The sequence below is a fragment of the Lissotriton vulgaris genome, chromosome 9 (genome assembly GCF_964263255.1).
Source record: "Lissotriton vulgaris chromosome 9, aLisVul1.2, whole genome shotgun sequence".
Lineage (NCBI taxonomy): Eukaryota > Metazoa > Chordata > Amphibia > Caudata > Salamandridae > Lissotriton > Lissotriton vulgaris.
Genome location: NC_141697.1, coordinates 516,966,451 through 516,987,408, shown reverse-complemented (window position 1 = coordinate 516,987,408; position 20,958 = coordinate 516,966,451). Strand labels below are relative to the sequence as shown.

The window sequence follows — 20,958 nt, the reverse complement described above, 5'->3', positions numbered from 1 at the left end:
AGTTTATAAAATATTACTGCTTCTCTGTAGATTTGCCTTTTTTCCTCCGAAAAGTCTTTCCTCCACTATCTCTCTGTTTGTTTACACTTGAGTTTAAGTTCTCTAAGGCCGGCTGTGTACCATGCTATCTTTTTTAAGCCCTTTTTATTGCTCCTGAGTTTCTTGGGGGCCACCACGTCTAAAGAGGCTTCAAGCCAGCCGTTAATCTCTAGGTTTGCTGATTCAGGGTCAAACATTAACGTTGGTCGTGTGTTGTTAAGAATATCTGCCCATGACTACAGGAATCCTGGACAAATTCCGTCCAGGTTTCTTTGTGGAAGGCTCCAGACTTCTCAGAGGCAGTCACGAGATCCCAGTAAAGCTGAGACCCGCAGCCCTCACGAGTGACATGGGACCGGAACTCCTGGACACCGTGCACATTTGCAAGTGCATCAACTTCCCGAGCTTTCCCAAGCCCCAAGCACCATCTGCACCCAAGATAGTGGGCCTACACTCCACGAGTATTCCGTGAGTCCGCTTCTAGCATTTCTGATCGAGGCCCCTTTGCGATCCCTGGTCCGTCGACTGGTGGTTTCTAACGAAGGTAACTCTTCTTTCCTTTGTGTTTCCCTGGTTGCTCCAGACGTGCCCTGACTCCCCTCCAAAGGGTGAATCCCTCAGACCTTGCTGGTCTGCACCGAAGCCAATCTTTGCTTTCTGCCTGGGTTACTGTTGCCAAGGCTTGTTGGGTCCAATCCGGAAACCTACACCGCAGCACTCGACATCCTTCGTGGGACAGCTCGAATTCAGCTCCTGGTTGTCCTCGACGCCTCCTGGTCCTCGTGGCTGAAGAGTCAAGCTTCCCCTTCTTCACCTGAAATCACCCGACATCGGTGGGCATCTTCTCATCACCTTCCTGGTCACTGACAAGTGACCCAGACTCGGTCCCCTCTGCTTTCAGGTTCTTCACATCTCCGATCCACCCTTGGATCCACCCGGACACTTCGCACATGGTCGCCTCCAGCATTCTTCAGCAGCTCACCATTGAAATCGATGACGAAACCCAACCTGAAAAGACACCTATGCACCCGGCTTCCCTAGGTGAGGTAACTAGAGTACTCCGGTGCTCCCGTGGGTGTTGACTCTAGAACCTCATAGTTCTAAAGGGATTTGCTCCAAGTCCTCTTCTAAGTGTCCTTAATCTTTAAAATAGGTCTCGTATCTATGTCAGTAGTGGTTCTTATACCACTTTTTAAATATATGGTTTGGTACACCCCCTAGGGCTCAAAGTATATTGTGCTAATTTACTTTGTGCTAAATAAGTTTACTGAATGCACTTTTGCCTCTAGCCTCATAAACAGACTAGAGGGATGTGTTTAGAATAAATACATATATATACCTGGTATGGTTCTCCTTTCATTTGGTCATTCATGAGATTATAGACTGGTAAAACAAGCTGCTTTCCATTCCTTCGAGACTTAGCCTGAGGGCTGCTCTCCACAGCTACCACTAGGATAGCTTTCTATATAGGTGGTCTTTAAACCTACCATCAATAAAGGTCGTTTGGACTGTTGCAAGGTACCCACTAGAATAGTGGACAGCATATGCCAGGCCAACTTCTCACACCGCTTTGGAAATTCCAATGCACAGAACTGAAGACATTGCACGTTCTCTTCAGTGGCGAATAGATCTAACCAAGGCTCTCCCCACTGCAGAAAAAGGCCTTGCGCCACGTCCGAGTTCAAATGTCCTTCGTGATCCATCAAGCACCGGCGGCTGAATTAGTCCACCCTGGGGTTCAGAGAACCTGTCAGGTGTTGAACCACCAAGGTAATGCCTTGATGTTCCTGCTACGTCCAGAGGCGCAGAGCCTCCTGACGTAGGGTCCAGGACCCCACCCCGCCCAGTTTGTTGCAATACCACATGGCGGTGGTGTTGTCCGTGTACACCTGCACCACATTTCCCCGAACAGAGGGAAGAAGGAATGGTTTCGGTGCAAGTCGGATTGCCCGAAGATATGGAGCTGGGACTCCGCCAGGACCAGATGCCTCTGATCTCTGCCTCTCCCAAGTGGCCTCCCCATCTCAGGAGGGACGAATCCGTCACCACTGTGTGCTCCAGTTGGAGAAAGTAGAGGGTTCTGCCATTGACCCAATCACTTTTCGTGAGCCACCATTGCAATTGTCGTGCAGTGCCCTTCGAGATCTGGACGTGATCGGACAGGTTGCCCTGATGCTGCGCCCACTGGAACTTCATGTCCCATTGCAGAGCCCGCATATGCCATCTGGCATGCTGCACTAGCAGGATGCAGGAGGCCATCAGGCCCAGGAGCCGGAGGGTCATCCTGACTGAAACCCGGGATAGAGGCTGAAAGATCGGAATCTTAGCCTGAATATCCCGGACTCACTGCTCGGGAGGATAAACCCAAACTGCGTCGAATCCAGAACTGCTCCGATAAAGGGGAGCTTCCGAGAGGGACTCAGGTGCGACTTCGGCACGTTGATGGAGAACCCCAGCAAATGCATGAGGTCGGCCATAGTCTGAAGTTGGGTGACAACTGCTTGGGCTGAACCCGCCACCAACACCCAGTCGTCGAGGTAGGGGAAGACTGACACCCCTGACCTGTGCAGGTGAGCTGCGACCACCGCCATCACTTTTGTAAACACCCGATGGGCGTTGGTAAGGCTGCAGGGGAGAACGGCAAACTGAAAATGCTCCTGGCCTACCGTGAACCGCAGGTAACGCCGGTGGGCCGGCAGGACGGGGATGTGAAAATATGCATCCTGCAAGTCCAACGCTACCATCCAGTCTCCAGGGTTGAGGGCAGCCAAGACATGAGCCAGTCAATATCTTGAACTTCTCCTTCCAGAGGAAGCGATTGACATTCCTGAGGTCCAAAATGGAGCGCAAGCCCTCCTTGTCCTTCTTGAGGACCAGAAAGTAGTGAGAATAACAACCACCTCCTACTTCTGACCCAGGAAAGCGCTTGATGGCCCACTTGGCCAAGAGGCCCATAACTTCCTGGTGCAACTGAGGTCGCATGGTTGCGCGGGTAGACTCGAAAGAGAGGGAGTAACCCCTCCGGACAAGTTGCAGCACCTACCTATCGGAAGTGACAGAACGCCAATGGGGAAGGTCATGTACAATCCTGCTGCCCACTGGCGTGGGGTGCGACCCAAAGCTCAGACTAGGAAGGCCTTGAGGCGGACGTCGTGGGGGCGGAGGTGGCCTGACCCTCACGCCGGCCTCCATGGCCACGGCCACGCTGAGTTTGGTTCTGCGCAGGCTTTTGACTGAACAAGCGGGCAGGGGCGCCCTTTTCCATGGCCACGAATTGAATGAAAAGCATGTGCTCTGGGAGGATGCCAAAAGGGTGTGGCATGCAGCCAGACCCAGCGGCATCCCCCCCTTCAACCCTCATCAGACAGCTAATCTCACAATGCGCACAGCCTTTGGCTGTGAACAGCAAGGGGTTGGCACCAGTGGTTAAACAAAATTCTATGCTCACAGACAAGGCCCTACTGGCGAAAAGGTCACATGCATGGATGTCTATTGGATCCTATAGCTTCCTGAAGCCACAAGCATATTTAGGAGAATATTTAAGGACAAGGCAAAGCTAAGCTACTGGACGTTCGTCTGGGCAGTTTTACCACTTTATGTAATGCCCCCGTCTCGTTAAGACCAGAAACAGTGACTGCATGTGGACTGTGCCAATATGTTACGGTGGATATAACACACATTTTATGCACGTGTCCAGCGCTCGTGGAAGAGAGAAAATGGTTACTGAAGTTCCATTTTATAAGAAAAGTTATATGCACGTGTCGGCAAGCAGTAATAACTTGCCTCCAATGAGAGAACCTAGTGATTAGTGGGAAATTTCTGCAGTTCATGGTGCTAGCAGAAACTTAACTGAGAACGCAACACTCGTGATAAAAACGACAAGTAAATCTGACTACATGAGATTTCTTGCACTTTGTTGGAAATAGACAAGTTTTGAGGTTGAAGGAGCAAATTTGAGGAGGAGTTCGACATACAGTTCACTTTATTCATCATATCTGGATTTTATTGATTGGACCAGGCTCTGACAAATTAGTCAAGTACCCTACATGTTATACAGCATATGAACTGGTTGGATGAGTCGTTTTTATGTAATTGTATGCACATTTAATTTTGATTGGGATAATCTTGACTGTCATTTCACATATTTTATCTGCAACTTTTATGATATTTTGCCGAATAACTTTTTTTATGATGAGCATCTAACAACACACAGACATATAAACACTTATAATAAACAAAATAGCTAATTGTGACATATTTTGCACAAACACTAACTTTTAGAAAATGATCGAACGAACAGGCCCCAACTCACATTTTGTAATGCAGATCAATGAGGGATGAGTTGGTCAAAAGTGATGTTACCAGTGATAAAAACGGTATAAATATAAAGACTCAAAGTACTTCATTTTCCAGAATGAAAAGCCCTCTGAAAGGTACTCACAACTCTTAGAAGTAACCATGTTGTTCAAAAATATGTCCTTGCCAAAAAGGTACATAGGAAGCACCAACATGGCAGCACACAAAAACACTTTGCAATATTTGTAGGCCACAGAACACAGGCACAATACATACCCAGACGCAAGACACTTTTGGGAACACCATGAAGGCAATAGCAAAGTGTTGAAATATAGGGTGCTGATGCCTTACCGAGAACACAGAGGAGGTGATCACAAAACAACTTTGAGGAGACTAGAGTCCAGGCATATATTAGACCAGGATACCAATAAACCTAATGGATTAAATACTGATGAGAAACTCAATGTGCATCTATATTAATTTGTATTGTGACTAATAATGCGCGGGCTACAACTGATGGAAGAAGGGTACAATCTTTTATTAAAACAAAAATCTGGTAATTTTAATGTTTCTTTTTTAGATATTTGTCAAAGCAATATATGATGGATGGACAGAATAATTCCACTGTGTTCGGATGATACAGGAGGATCAACTGGGACATTATAACTGAACTTGTATGTAATGGATGACAAAATCCACTGGGGCATCATCTGTATAATTTTTCCAAAGGACAAAAAGTTCACATGAGCAGGACTTCAAATGTGGACTAGGGATCCAGTTTTATAAATTGCCCGGAGAAAATTATCAAATTTATTAGAGTCTGATGTCTTTGTTGTACTAAAGAGCTACTGCCAATCATTTTAACTGCAAAATGGCTGCCATACTATTTTTGGGATAGTGAATGTTAATGAGCCCATCTACTGTTTCACCTAGCCTATCCTACTGTTTGTAGGGTTAGTGTAATGTTCTATAAATCACCAGTAAACTTAGTACAAGCAACACTAACTCTTCTGGATGGATATAGTTTCATGTAACAGTTGCCTGTCCCCGCTACTAGGCAGCAGATTCAAAGCAAGCAATCTTCAATCAAGGATGGGCCAATTAATTTGCCTTGGTTATTTATTACATCCTCCTTTATGAAGCTAAATCACAAATGGGTCAATATATTTGAAATTAACATACCAGCAGCTGTGGAATGGCCATTAAATATTGTAGGAAAGGAGATAGATGACTGCCACATCTCAATACATCTCTTTCTTCTCACCTTGCGTGACAGTAATTACAAAATTGCAATGGGAATCTTTTGAACTTAGCTAATGATCTAATCATTAGATTGCTAGCAAACATGCTTTGGACACTTATTATTTTTTTTTTTGTGAAAACCTTTATTATGTAAAGAAAGGACAGTTACAGACCCACAACCACAGAGGCTGGTCAGTCGAGCATAATAACATCAACATCAAATTACACAGCTCATCAGCCGACAACCCGGGGGTACGGCAGCGATACTTCATGATTACGTACAGGACTGTGGTATAGCTAGGATCCGCGAAAGGTTTCACATTTTATATTTTATTTAAATAAAACCACTAACAAAAACACAGAAAAGAAAAAACGAGGCATGGCTATGTATAAACTGGTAGTTCCCTATGGCCGTGGTGGACGGGTGAAACATGTATGTCAATGAGAATGAGGAGAAATATCGGGGAGGGCAGGGGGGGAAACCTGGTAGCAACCAATACAATGCAATCAACAAGAGCGGAGTACAGGGAACGCACGATCAAGGAAGAAGGAGCGGATCCGGAAGGTTGGTGAATGGGGGGTACAAATCTCACCACGGTATGCATTCCATTGTGACCATATCCTACCCCATTTCTTGGGTCTGCCGCGGGAAACATACACAACTTTCTCTCTGAACATGGACCAGTCCATATTCTCCTTCCAGCACAGGAGCGTCGGTGGTCTTGGGGAACCCCATAACTGGGCTATGTCACGTTTAGCAACCATATTACCCAGTGTGACCCATTGAGTCTGAGCAACAGTGCAATCATTCGGTTCCCAAACATTCAACAGACAGCGCCTGGCTTCAGGCAACAACACTACCCCCGTCACTTCACCCATAACCACATGCACTCGGCGCCAAAATGCCGCCACTTCCGGGCATTCCCAGAGGATATGCAAAAAAGTAGCGAGCATACCACATCCGCGCCTACACAACCCGTCCACAGAGAAACCCATATGCATCAGTCGAGGGCCCGTGACATACACCCGATGCAATATTTTAAGTTGCACCAGTCTGAGACATGCCGGGTTCGCAACCTCCTTAGGAGAAGAAATCGCCGCCTGCCAATCCTCATCATCCAGTTCTAATCTGTCCCCGGTCCAGATAGTCCGTAAGCTTTGGACACTTATGTTTGCAACAGAAGAGAGTGGAAACTCTTGCACTTTTTAGCTTTTTGTCCTTCGTCTTTCCAATTAATTCCAACACTCAGAATTATATAATATATAATCATTTAAAGCAGCCCTAAGTGTATGCAGAATTTCACACATTCCAATAATCCAATAGGGTGCTGCAAAGTACATGCGGTTTGCTTGATAAAATCCCTTCACATCCATGAAACAATTTTCAAGATTAATCCTACATGATGGAAGCATGTTTCTTTCACAAGTGGGAGAGAGAAAGGCACTATCTCATACGGAAAGTAGCAGACTTTTTATACACTTTGTACTTTTGTCTGGTAACAGCAGGGCCTGTACAGGTTGCCCATAATTCCCTTCCCCCAGATTAACGGGATGTCTTAAGCCACAGGTCAAAGCATTAGAGCACGGCTTGCAGATGAAGAGCTAATCATTTGGGAACCAAGAATGTATGCATCCCAATCTTACACCCCCCCCCCCCCCACTGCATGCACCAATGGGTCTAGAAGCACTGCATGTTTTATATTTTGTCTATACACTATTGTGCTGACAGCACAGCTGATGGAAGATGGATTACCTGGAGGAACTGGAATGGTAGTTACCAGTACATGATTTGAATAACTTGTACACACTGAAAGGTCATCCTCTCTCCCAGCCCCACCATGACATATGAGAAAGTAGACAAGAATTGTATATATTTTTGTTTATAGGAGCTTAATTGAACTGAGCATCAGCTCGTAGGCTGGCTGCAGCACTGTACTGCACTGCTCACAGAAGGCTGCATTGTAGACAATTTCTTACCAGTCAAAGTGCTAAAAAGCATCACATGCTGCCTTAGTTCACTTTCCATGCACAAAGAGGCATTGTTTAGGTGGAAGACCAGCAACCCTGAAGCATTACAAGGAACCACTTAAATCATACAATGCCCTGGAGTTTGGTTTGCCAGGAGAGGGTCCAACACAGGGGACAAAGTGCTTGTTTAGCAAAATTCTTAGGCAATACCTAATGCATACGTTACCTTTGGAATGCTCTTTCTGGTTGATACTCTACCTAACTGCTGACTGCTCACCTTGTGAATCTGAATCAAAGCAATGCCCCCTCAAAGGAGATGTGTCTGAGAAGTAGACTTACACACCAATAAGTCCTGGCAGACCAAGCAGGCATAAAAACCTTCCCTACAGACTAGAGAATCAATTAAGTAGTGACTGTGAAAGTATGGACATATAACCACAGAGCTACTTGGCGGATGGGCAACATAAGAATACCCCAAACTAGAGACATGGTGGTGGCTTTCAACCTGGTGGAATGAGTACTGAGGCATCTTAGAGGATACTTCTTGGTCAAGGCATAGATCAAGGTTTGATGCAGAGGGCAATCATTCTTAATAAGGTTTGTATTTCCTTTCTTTGCAGCGGTGATTCCAAAAGTTCACTGGCAAGAAAGTATTGCTTCAATGTAGAAATTAAGGTCATACTGTAAGTTTAATTGATGTAACCTCCAGCCCTCTTTAGATGCATGCAATGGACAAAGAAAATGCAGAAAGCGTGATCAACTGCCTCACACGAAGAGGGTACACCCCGCCTAGAATAAAGGATGCAAAAGTCCAAAGAACCAGTCCCAGGAAATAATGTGGTGTACGGAGATTAACATGATAAGGCCTGCAGCTCGCTAATGCAACATACAAAAGTGATGGCAATTAGAAACACAATCTTAGACATCAATATCCTCAAAGTACAGCTGCACTCAAAGGAAACACACATAAAAAATGTCAGAACCAAATTAAGGATCAATGCGGCATACTGCACAGACAATGGGGAAACATACATTTAAGTCCTTTTAATAAAATGGCCTCGAAAAATCCACTTGGCCACTCGCAATTGCGAGTTGAGATTTTATCTGTTTGAGCTATTCTTACAATTTACTCATCCATGCTGGCGAGTTAACTTAAGCTGAAAGGGACATGTGTTCTTTTCTTTTAAAAAGTGAATGAGCTATAAAGAGGCCTTTAAATCTTGTTTTCGTCTTGACACATTTGCAGTATGTTTAAGGACAGAGGTCAAATGTCAGTTTGTTTGTATTAATTGTTGCTTATCTCTTCCTGGATAATGGTGTATAATGTTCTTTCTCATGCTATAGCTAGTGCTTTTTGTCAAGTGAGTTATCTGACAATAAATATTGAAAAAAGACTGCAAAATGTCAGGTTTTTTTTCTAACAACATTTAAACAGCTTGAAAATGAACAGTACAAGTATATATATCAGGAATTATGAAATAACTTTTTTTGTAATTCAGAAGTATGATGCCCACAAAGATTTATATAGGAGCATAACAAATCAGCACACTTTACTTGGTGATGTGCAAATGACAAATATTTGCGGAAACTCGATTTCCAGACATTGTACATTATATAGTTTTAAAACATGTCAGTGGGAAATTCTGTGGCCATTTGTCACTTGCAATCAGCAGATTTTACATTCAATGTGCTGCTACTTTATGCTTTAGTTATGTATTTAATATAAGTGACAGTTTTTAAACATGATTTGAAAATATTCCTGCCCCTGCGCGGAGGACAATGCAGTTAATGAACTGAGGCAAGTCAGCAGACATGTGTATCATATATGTGGCTAGATTTGTATTATATATGGAACAACAGATTATCCTAATAAATCAAACAAAAGAGTGTTCTGTGCACCAGACATGACAAACTTGCATATTTGAAGGTGCTCCCATGTGTGATCAAGAAGAAAATGGTGTCTCAGTGAATTAAAATTCTTGTCCAGGATCACATAATTGTAAACCAGTTTATGAGTCAAGAGCATTATAATTAGGTCGAGTAGATTATTCAAGTCACTAGACCTGCAGGCCTAGTAACATTTTTAGGATTTTACGAGTTCTGATAAAGACATCACTACTTTTATTTACAAAAATAGGGCCAAGCAAGCAGGTCAAGAAAGATGGTAAGGATGCTATGAGTAACCATAACCATGCCCACAGCAAAACCTTGCTAAAGACAATACAAGCAACAGAATATCAGACCGTTCTACCTTTAGAGGCTCAAATAATTTCTCTTCACACCAAGTGACAAATTTAGCCCAATAGCCTAAATTTATATCCTTGGAGGAAAGACAGCTAGTCATCCAGAATGATATCTACCACTTTGGGCGGAAGGTCGAAACCTCTCAGTTGGTTCTTCTCAATCTCCAAGTAGAGAGTTGTAGATCAGGGAGGTTCAGGTGTAAAACTGCTTTTGTGATAGTGGCCCCACCCACAGAAGCAGCGGAAGTGGAGGACTTGCTCAGGCAGATGGTTTTAACAGACAAAGAAGGGAGGGCGTGTGGGTACTTTAACAGACTACGGGCTGATGGTGGAACATGACGTACAGTGTCTGGTCATCGGGTGGGATGACTACGGAGGCGGGAGAATTACACAAGGGAGACAGTTGAAAAAGACACATTCTGGTACAGTGATGAAACAGAAAGAAAAAAGTAGCACCTACAGCAAATGAGCAGTGGAAGGACACAAGTAATGCATCCTTGCCCCAGAGGAGGGACAAACACACAAAGAGCAAGGAAGCCTACACCAACTGACCAATAAGTAGCAAGCAAATGAGACTGACAGTGAAGCCAGCCGATTTTAAGAGTAATGGGAGGCATTTAAGCCCACTGTTAGAAAACAAGATGTCTTGCAAGAGATAAGACTTGGGCTGTTTTAGACAAGACTTAAAAAAGCATTCAACTGCATAGTCCAGAAAACAAAATACACCTCTGGTGCAACTGCAGCCTGTTTGAGGTTTATAGAATAAATTAAATGAAAGAAAGAGGCTTCAAAAGTAAAGATTAGTAGGTGTGAGAAGTACAGAAAAGATACACAAGTAATATTTGTCTCATTACAAGTAGCACTGCAACGTTTGTCATTCTTATTATTGAGAAAGGCAGTGATTTTCTAATGCATTACGAATGATGCCATCTTAATGCTTTGACAGCTAGCGTACAGATGTCACAGAATAAACTGATATACTATAAGTCTATGCATCAAGAGTAAACTACAAACAGTAGAGAATCTTATTTAGCATTTCTATCGCACTCCGTAAATGCATTACATTTTCAGGATTATGTTTTGTCAGCTCTTACCTCCAAGCCATGCCACACAATTTGGCTTTGCAGGTGGATTGTGAATTCTGAAAGTCTTGGTTGCTAAAGCCTCTTTGTATTTTGGTTTTTCCACTAGATATCTGATCTCTGCCATTAATCTGTGTAGAAATCCAGGCAGCATTGCAGTGCCACCTATGATTACCAGGTTTTCAGCTAACTGCTTCCTTGTATCTATTGGACACTGCAGAAAATAAGAAGAAAAACATATGCATAAACGTAATTTTAGACAGCATTTAGAAAATGTTCCTAAGAACCTGCTTTACCACGCCAATACTATAAGATATAAACAATCAGGAACAATTTATACAGAAAGGTGAATGACAGGGTGCATTCATATTTTTGTAAGAGTCACACTGATTAAATTCAATAACAAACTACATCTCTTGAATAAAGGAAACACCACCCCTCTGAATCTGATAATTCGATAGAGAATTAGAATTTCTGGTTTTGTTAAATTTATTAATGATATAATATGGTAAATATCCATTTCACAGGTAAATATAAGACAGACTTCATTAGTACCCCTAACAGATTGCCAGACCAGGCTTATAGGACCGTGGTGTCCCCTCAAAGTCTATGGAATGTGTTTTCTGTCAGTGCCTCACTCCAGAGCATACATCTATCATCTATGCAAGACAGTCCCCTTTATCATCTCAAAAGGGAATCCACAAACTAAGAATGTCATAGAGAAAGTGGGATGCCATTTTGTGTGTGTTTATTAAGCATTTGGGGGCAAGTTGGTACAAGCGCCATAGCCACTGCCCCAAAGGGTAAACAGAAATGATTGTCTTGCAAGTAGCTTGTAGCCTACTATGGTGGGTCCTGTGATCTTGGGATTCTCTGGAGAGCTGAATAAAGTAGGAGATACACATTTAGACGTAGGTATGATTTTGTGAATTTTGGAATACTGTTGCACACTTGCATCTTTGTATGCAACTGCATTACATCTCTTTTTAAAGCTTTACGCGGCTGGTAGCAATGGGACATACTAAAATGATCCAGCTTCCGCAGTTTCACTTGTTTCGATTTTGAGGGTCTGAATGCTTCTTAGTCAAAAGAACAGACACAAAAATGAACTAGATAAGATGAGTGCTGAATGAGGAAAAAGTGACATAACGAATGTTACCCTTCCTTTGAGAGCTCTTAGTGGTATTTAAGAACACCAAAAACCCTACCTCAAATTCCTAAGCAGTTTTATACATGTACAATCATGTATATATTTAATTCTTTTTTTTTGTATTGTTAGCGCTTTGTTTGTCTTTGTGAAAAGGCCTTCATTTACAGACCCACCATACTGTCTTCTATTTAAACAAAAAAAGAGAAATGCATGCAAGAGAAAACAGATCAGCCTCGCCACATGTAGAAGACTGCACAGAATTAGAATATCAATTTTTTTTTAAAACGTATTTTTATCGATTTTTAAATAACACAATCATTTTGTTCTTCAAGGGTTATCATACACATTGTTATAGTATACAAACACAACAATCAGAAGCCCCCCCCCTCATTCTGGCTCAAACTAACATCTGTTTGCATGATAACAATTTGTCAACCTTGCATATGCTTCGATACACATCATGTGAATCAGTTACAGAATTTCAACATTACAGAAACCAGTTTACAGTGTTGTAACCCGTATAACGTCTACACCATCTAAAATCAGTTACAGCCCAATCTGTACAGCCCCTTATTGTTCATTAAGGTCCTTATCCACAAATTCCTCCATTATTGCATTCCAGTCAAGCGATATTGGTACCCTTCTCATTCCCTTCTGTTCTTCTCTTTGTAGCTCCGCTCCCTCTGCCCTCCCCCATCTAACTACCTCGTTGTACCAGTCTAGCAATTTGGGTGGTCTGGTAGCCTTCCACCTCATAGTTATATTTCTCTTTGCCAATATAACTGCAAGGTTCACAAATATGAATTAGAATATCACATAGGACAAGATCCTACAACCACCTGTTCAACCCTCTCCACAACTATACTAAACACAGTAGTAGGAAAGATAATTTACCTATAACACTCGTTTTTCATCACATTTTCTTGAAAAAATTCATAAACTTATAATATCTATGCCTTTGTGCAGGATTGCACTACACTTCTGATTGGAGAGATTTAGCACAGTCTATTAAAACTATACTTTTTAATCTTACAAAAACATACATATATAGAAAATCAAGCTGGGTTTAAACAAAGAGAGAAACACTGCTGTCAAACTCTTTCACTTTTACTTTAAGAGATAAAATAAAACAAAACAAGATTACTCCCGCTGTCTCATTAAGGCAGCAAACTCACTCCATAGCCCCAAAATAAGTTCAATCCTGATACATGGATAGGTTTCTTTAATCGAGGTCTCTGCATTTCAGTGGTTTTGTCTCCAAATTTAATCTTTTTTTAAATGGATCACCAGACCTTATTTGATCAACCTAAAAATAAAAACTTTAGGAATATTACAGGTCGGGACTTTGCCTCTGCCCACATGTTGGTGGACAGGAATAAGTTTTGAGTTGCCCGAAATGTGTTTCCACAAAAGTTGAGCTCCCGCCAAAGCAGCTATGATTATTTTGTGTGTTGCTCTAGCTGCCTGAGCCAGCAGCAATATGGCTGCCTAGAGAACGCTAATACACAAATTATCAAGCTTACATTGGGATTGACCTAGACCTAAAAAGTATTAGTAGTATTAGATATAAGTTCATTAAAAGTCTTTGGTTTTATGTCGTAGGAGCACAGAAGGAAGTGGACAGTCATGAGGAATGTTTTGCTGTTTTGCAGTCCATCATTAACTTTGGACTTCAGAGTGCAGTTTTGTTTTATAAGTACGGGATGCCAGAGCTACTACACTTTACGTACTTTAACATGAAATAATGGTGGTTTATTGTTTTTAATTCATACAATATCTTTATTTGATTTTGAAAAAACACAGCAATTTACCTGGATCCAGTGTTCAGAAATGCAGATGGACCCAGTGTTAGAAATGCAGATGCTATGAGATGTGCACACATTTTAAAAACATTAGTACAATACCCAAATCTCTTTGATCTTGGTTAAATAAATATGGATAGTGAAATATGTTTCTGCTATTTACATGTTCGCTGCATGTGATACTACATCATATGAAAATGCTCTCAGTGAAAGCATTTTTCCCAGGTGCACGTTACTACCTGGAGGACGTTCAAGGTGTCTCTGCCACAATGCTGAAGTCAGTTTTAGCGTGATGCTCAAGGGAGAATCATGTGGAGAAATGCATAGGGACTGTCTACAAAGCAGTTTGGCATAATCTTAAACATCTCCTGTGGAACTAGTAGATGGGAAACCTGCACAAAAGATGAGGAACGTATTGTTTCTAGATGCAGGATACATATAATAAAAAAACAAATTGGTAATAAGGCAGAATATAAACGGATGTTTTTGTTGCGATTGACAGACGAGTAGCAGAAAATGTATGCAGGTGCTAGATAGGTGTGAAGATGTTATTTGTGAGGCAGCTGGTAAATATCAGAGGATGTTATTTCATTGGCTGTGGTATGTGTAGTGGCAGTCAGCTAACGAGCACTGTATGGGTGTTAGCGCTGAACCAGCCATGCGGCTATAGGATTGAGGCACATCTTCAAATTGTGTGCGAGACAAAGCATTGCAATAGCAGGTACAGCTGAAGTATAAACTCATGAGGTATTTGGTGTAAACGTCCAAATATTGGCCAGTCAAGGGGAGCTGCACTATAGGACTCAGGGCACTGGCAGAGCTCCAAATGGAGTTAAGGACTGTGAAATCAAATTTTGCTGCAGGCTTTAGGTACACCAGCTATGCTGTTTCTGCAAGATGTGTTAGGACAAAGGTGCACTAGTGGAGCTGCACATGGGCATTTGTTCTGCAAGAGTGAGATACATTATCAGAGGTGTGTGTATAAGCGAGTTTAAGCACTAGCAGCAGCCCTGACAGACGCTGTTTGTTATACATCATCCTATAAGTTTCCTTAAATTTTTCTAACTGGCTCTGTCTATTCAAGGCAGACGAGAGGCGATTAGATGGCGTCCCAGCGCTCAAGTATAAGATGGTCCACTGTGTGTTACACATGCACCACATCCAGCAGATAACCTTTTTTATTGATTTTTTAGTTCTTAAATGGCATTCCTCAAACCATGCGAGAGTCTTAGCCAGTTTCATTTAAAAACATAAAACGGTAATACATTCAGAAATAATTTTAATCATTAACATAAGCAGATACTTCGAAATTGATGTATATCTTCAAAATCTGCAAGTTTCTAGGTAAAGCACATTAGCAACTACATTAAATTGCATTATTTCTAATGAGCATCAAGCAAACCAGATGCCCTTGTGTTGTAATCTTGCCCTATTCTCCTTTCCCTCTTTCTTTCCCCCCTTCCATCCCTGCTGCCTTGGTATGATCCGCGCTACATCCTGGAGTGTGGGTTAGAACGTTGATGAGATTTGAAGCCGCCAAGCTGGGAGCACTTGTTATCTTTAGAACCTAATAAACGTTCTTGGAACCTTACATGTGTGGTGATTTATTACTACATTGTTTGGCGACGAGGAGGAGGAGCTGAGCCAGGGTCAGCGTAGTGTTCCCCCCTGGAGCAACTTGATGCTTGAGCGGAGATTACCATTGAAAATGAAGGCTTACCCAGTGAAAGAAGGAAGGTCACAGGAACAGCGGATGTATTGATGAAATAAGCTGAACTCATCGAGGTGTTTGAGAGACAGTCGAAACTCATGAGGGAGAAGACGTAGCGGGTCTTGCTCCGAGTATCTGCAGAGTTGTCGACGGGAAGTTCCAGTGCTTCAACCGTGGGAAAAGAAAGAGGACTTCGCGGTCAACATTATTTTCCTGTATGAATATTGATGAAAAGGAAGGAAGGTTAAGGCTTACTCAGACTACGTATAGTGTCCCCGTGGAATTGTTTTGGGTGCAGGAAAGCATTACCCAAGAAGGATTATGAGGGATTCTCACCAGTCTATGAGGGGAGCGCATGACGCTGCGTGAGGAGAAAGGAGCGGAGCGGGGTAAAAGAGCCGCATTGCTGTCTCTGCACAAGAAACTGAACTGAGGCGGCGTGTCTGGCGCTCGAGGTAAGAGAGAGTGGCAGCATCGTGAAGCGGGACTCTCCAAACTCAACGAATGATCTGAGTAGAGTGAGTAATAGTTTGCCAGAATTCGGGAGTTTTGTTTAGATAAAGGTCAGGAAGATTAACTGAAGGGGACCCAATTTTGATAACTCTCAATGATAGTGAGCCTGTGGAAAAAATGTGAGGAGCGGCGAGGGGAACATGGTGAACACAAAACCGCTGAAACCGATCTAGGCAGTGCGTCATAACTGCATGAGTTAAGAGCAGAGGAACAAGAGGTGCAGTGAACCGGGGTTCACACTATCGTAAATTCACAGAGGCAGCACCTCTGCTGTTTGAAATGTCCGAAAGGAGCAGAGAAAGAGTTTAACCCCTGTTGTCACTAGCGACTGAGTCAGCTCTTGGAAACTGCGCGTGGAGTGTGCAGAGGAATATAGAGAGTGTCTGACCTCGGGGTCGGTGAAGATAAATGTACCGAGGCAGCGGGTTGAAACTGCGTGAGGAAAACTCAGAGGGGCAGGGGGCGAAGTGAGCCCCAGGTGGAGTTTTCTTTTTGACACAGATGCAAGGAAGCGCACCTGGTTGGAGGTACGAGTAATATACAGGTCAAAGAGGGAAGTACCATGGTGATTATTATGAATATATTAATAAAATAGCAGTAGACTCGCAGGATAACTTTTTAGGCAAAGCTTTAATTCAATTTAACAGTCCATATCGTGAGAGCATAACATACCTACGCCTCTCCTTCAACTGATCCCCAACTTGATAACCAAAGCAGCACCGTTAAATCCCATAGTCAAGAGGCTACCCAGTGCTACTTCTTAATGGATAACTGCTTGATGTTTAAGTTGACACTTCCGGAGTCATTGAGTAAGAAACCTGGTGTCAAGTGGGCAGGATGGGGAAAATGGAAGGAACATTTTAACAATGATTTGGCCATCCTTGATGAAATGAAAGAGCCTTTTACACCAGAGGAGAGAGTAGAAAGGTTGCTGCGCTGTATAGGAGCCATTGGATGGAGAGTCGTCAACAATATGGGAAAAGAGATCAGTAAGGGAGAAGACAGGAATTTATTTGGAAAAGTCATGCAAGTTTTAGAAGAACATAGCAAGCAATTAACAAAGGGGCTTACACTGTGGAACACAGTATTCGAGGAAGTTGGAGATTTCAAAAGAATAGAGCAAGTTAAGGGAACGGCACTTGTGTATATGATCTACATGGCTGATGTGAAAATTGACAATAAAGAAGACACTGGGTCACCTCACGATGAAATAAGCAAAAGTAAGAGGAGAAAGAAATTGGAAGTAAAACTAGAGAGTACATTGGAAGAAGCAGACACGTCCCTGGTAACATACTCTGAATTCAACATTAGCTTGGAAGGTAGAAGAGTGATGTATCGAGGTCACATGAAGAGAAGCACTTGGATCCAAGTTTACATTTCTGTAGAAGAGAGATCTGTTCTAGAGGGGGATGATCGAAAGAAATTAGGATGTACAGGAAACCCCATAAAAACAGACCCAGTGAGTAAGATGACACGTAACAACTGTCGGGATCTTAGTAAATGGGAGGTGTTAAAGGAGAATGCTCCACAGACTGCGATTGATGTAGGGGAGTCAAGGGTAGTGAAGAAGAAAGAGAAGACTAGTGAAGCAGAAGTGGGGGAATTCATAATGCTCAAAGAAATATCCTTGAGGAATGGAGAGGATGAAAGAATAGACAAAAAACGTGGAGAAAGAGCCTGTGCCGATGCCGGAGCGAGAAAAGAGGACATGATTAATAAGAGAACGGAGAGGGAATCCATATTCACAAGAGTAAAGAGGGATATGTGTAAATCTTCAAGCCGTAAAGGTGAGAAAGCGTGGCGCTCAACGGCACAGGCCGACTCCAACCGTGGGACAAGGAAAAAATGTACAAATGACTTCGACCATGCAACGGCAGATAGTCAGTCTAAGTAAATATAGGGGCAGTAAGCAAGGAGTGAACTGGGCAAGGATAAATGGCGAAGTGTCTGAAAATAAAAGAATGGAGTCGCAGCTCAACGCTAGAAGTGCACACCGCAAAGTTCAACTATACTTGTTCGGGTCACGCAAAGAAGACAGGAGTACTATATACATAACGAAAGATGGTATCAACATGCTAGAGTGGAAAGATCCACAGAAGTTGAGGATTTCTATAGAGGTAAAGATAAAAGGACACAAGGATGAGCAGACACGGAGTCAAGGCAAACAAGATATTGGAGGTGAAATGGTCAATGTTTGCTGGCAGCTAACCAAGGGTAATACAGCGATTGAAAGAAATGCAAGTACAAAGAAGTATGGAAGAGAAGCCATTGGGGACGAACGCATCAAGAAAAAAAACACATATCAAAGTCAGGTGGAGGAAAGAGAAATACGTAAGAAAATAGAGAGGCTGGACTGTAGGGAACAAAAAATTGAGTCAGATGTAAAATTTGGAAGTGGGGTGGAGTGCGTAAATTCCACAACCAAAGAACAAGAAGGGCAGATGTATAAAATCAACCAGCCCAATCGCTTTGAGAGGCGGAAAAGAATCAAGTGGGCTGGGTTCAGGACCAAGGTGTCAGAGGAGTAGATGGACAACGTTGATCTGGAAAGAGTGAAAGGTGCGAGTTACATGGAGTCAAAAGGAGAGAACAAAGATGTATACTTACAAAGGTTTGTTTAGGGTTTTAGGTAGAGGGGAAGTGAGAAAATGCAGAGTAATCTTAAAGGATCTCCACTAAAGTCACAGATAGTTCCATTATGGCAAGCCCAAGAGGGAACAGGAGGACATACTTAAAGCTGATGAGGCTCATGCCAATGAACCGGGACTGTTGAAAACTAAATGCTATAAAGGTTGTGTTATTGCATGGCCAGGGAAATGAGAGCAGAAGAAGGTCCAATCCAGCCATGGATCAGGACAAGGAAAGAGAGACTCATTTTATCAGAGGTAGTCTGCGGGGATGGGTGTCCTGGCCATAGCTGCTGCCTAGGGAAAAGAGCAGTGCAGCCATTCTCAATCTTCCGGAAGGCGGTGGCAATTCCAGCATGAGGAGTTAGGTATCCAAGGGAGAAATAGACGGTGTGGCAACCTCAGGCACAGGGGGGCCAAGGGTGGAAAGGTGGTGATACATTCACATGAGTTCCACATATGTCAGGATGCATCAAACTCTTCCACGTGCATCCATTGAATTGGATTCCCCACGCCATAAAGTTGCAAACTCTGGTTGCACCAGCCGGTTACTGTTGTTAAATGTTTGGTTGACGTAACCTGATAAGTTTAGCGGAATTCAATATGCACTGTTAAGAACATTATATCGCCTTCTTCAGATAAATATGTGACAGAGCTATTCAGGAAATCATTACAGGACATGCTGTAGGTGCAAATATGCATCTTTCTCCTGTCATGTTCTGTGGAAAACAAACTGTTCAGAGTCTCTGTACCACTGTTATAGGGCAGTCTTTTCTGTTCCTCTATCCTATCTATATTAAAGGGTTTTACGCCCCACAATCATATGCTGCTCTGCCCTACCTTTCCATTACCCTCTACCCTGCTCCTCCACCCGTACCTCACCCACCTCTTGGTGTCCCTCTCTGTTTCTCCTCCTCTCACCTTTTCCTTAGTGAGGGAGGTGTGTTGTAATCTTACCCTCTTCTCCTTTCCCTCTTTCTTTCCCCCCTTCCATCCCTGCTGCCTTGGTATGATCCGCGCTACATCCTGGAGTGTGGGTTAGAACGTTGATGAGATTTGAAGCCGCCAAGCTGGGAGCACTTGTTATCTTTAGAACCTAATAAACGTTCTTGGAACCTTACATGTGTGGTGATTTATTACTACACCTTGCTATCACAAAGTCCGTTTCGATTACATTTCAGGCACACTTCAAACATGGCCTGCCCCAAGGAGCCTGAGCAACAGCAATGTACAACATCTGATGTGCACATTTAATCTTTATTGCAAGAGTTATGTCATGTTTCATGGAAAGGGGTCTTCAACAGATTATAACATACTTGAGAACTGTTGAAGCACTTAACTTCCCCATGGGCGTTTATGGGAGCACACTCTCAAGCTAACTTGTACTTACAACAACACATCAAAGCAGACATGGGCTGTGAAGGAAGGACCCTTTACACCATATGGTACGTGAATATCCAAAGAAGAGGCACCAAGCAGACAGTCGTGTTTGAAACCATGGGTTGGGGCTGTTAAGCAGGTTTAAGGAATTCTGTAGTGGAAACTGATATTGAAGTTCAAACAGATTGGGGTACGCGAATTGGAACTGGCGTCTTTGTAGGGAAGTCAGCAGGATTTGACACAGTTCTTCAACACCTCTCCAGGGGTAGTAAGGATTATATATTAATTGCTTAAAATGCAACTAAAATGAAATACAGTGTATCCATGTTACACCTCAAAGAATTAAAGACAAAACATGAATCCGTTATGTAAAATAGGATAAAGAACCCACTTAGTGGCTGAATTGTGCAACCAGGAAACCTAAACCTGGGATGAATGCATGCTTCCACTCGTGACCAAATTGCGTGATTATTTTACTGTGCCTCTTTTTACTTTACCATCACATTAAACAGCACCTTGAAAACACCAGATCAGGGTGTGTGCTGTACAAAATCCTTCCTAGCGGTCGGGCGAATTAAGGCCCGATCGCCATAAATCTGGCAAGCGCTTTGAGAACCGGTAAAACCTTACTAATGACAGAACGCTCCCGAGGCGGAAAGCCGGGAGCTAGGCACTTGATTTGATTTCCAATTTGATTTTTAATTTTGCACACTGCCTTCTTGCACACAACAGCTGATCTTAAATCGCCGTATTTTAATTTAATTAGCACTGTGTATTTTACCTACCTGACGCAATTGGGGGTGCAATTTCACTCGTCTCGAGTATACCGAGGGCCGAGCTAAGGCTTCACTCGGACTGACACAGCCTACCCGGAGGGCGACGACTGTGGCCGCCATCTTTGGGGA

General features: G+C 42.9%; 1 protein-coding gene across 1 annotated transcript in view; it reads right to left on the bottom strand.

The window, feature by feature from the left end:
- ACTR10 (actin related protein 10) overlaps positions 1 to 20,958 on the bottom strand; it is a 247,980-nt gene that overhangs the window by 19,057 nt on the left and 207,965 nt on the right. Inside the window, exon 12 of the mRNA XM_086937982.1 lies at positions 10,883 to 11,084. Within this exon, the coding sequence (XP_086794108.1) occupies positions 10,883 to 11,084 (202 nt within the window). The remainder of the gene's footprint in view (positions 1 to 10,882; positions 11,085 to 20,958) is intronic.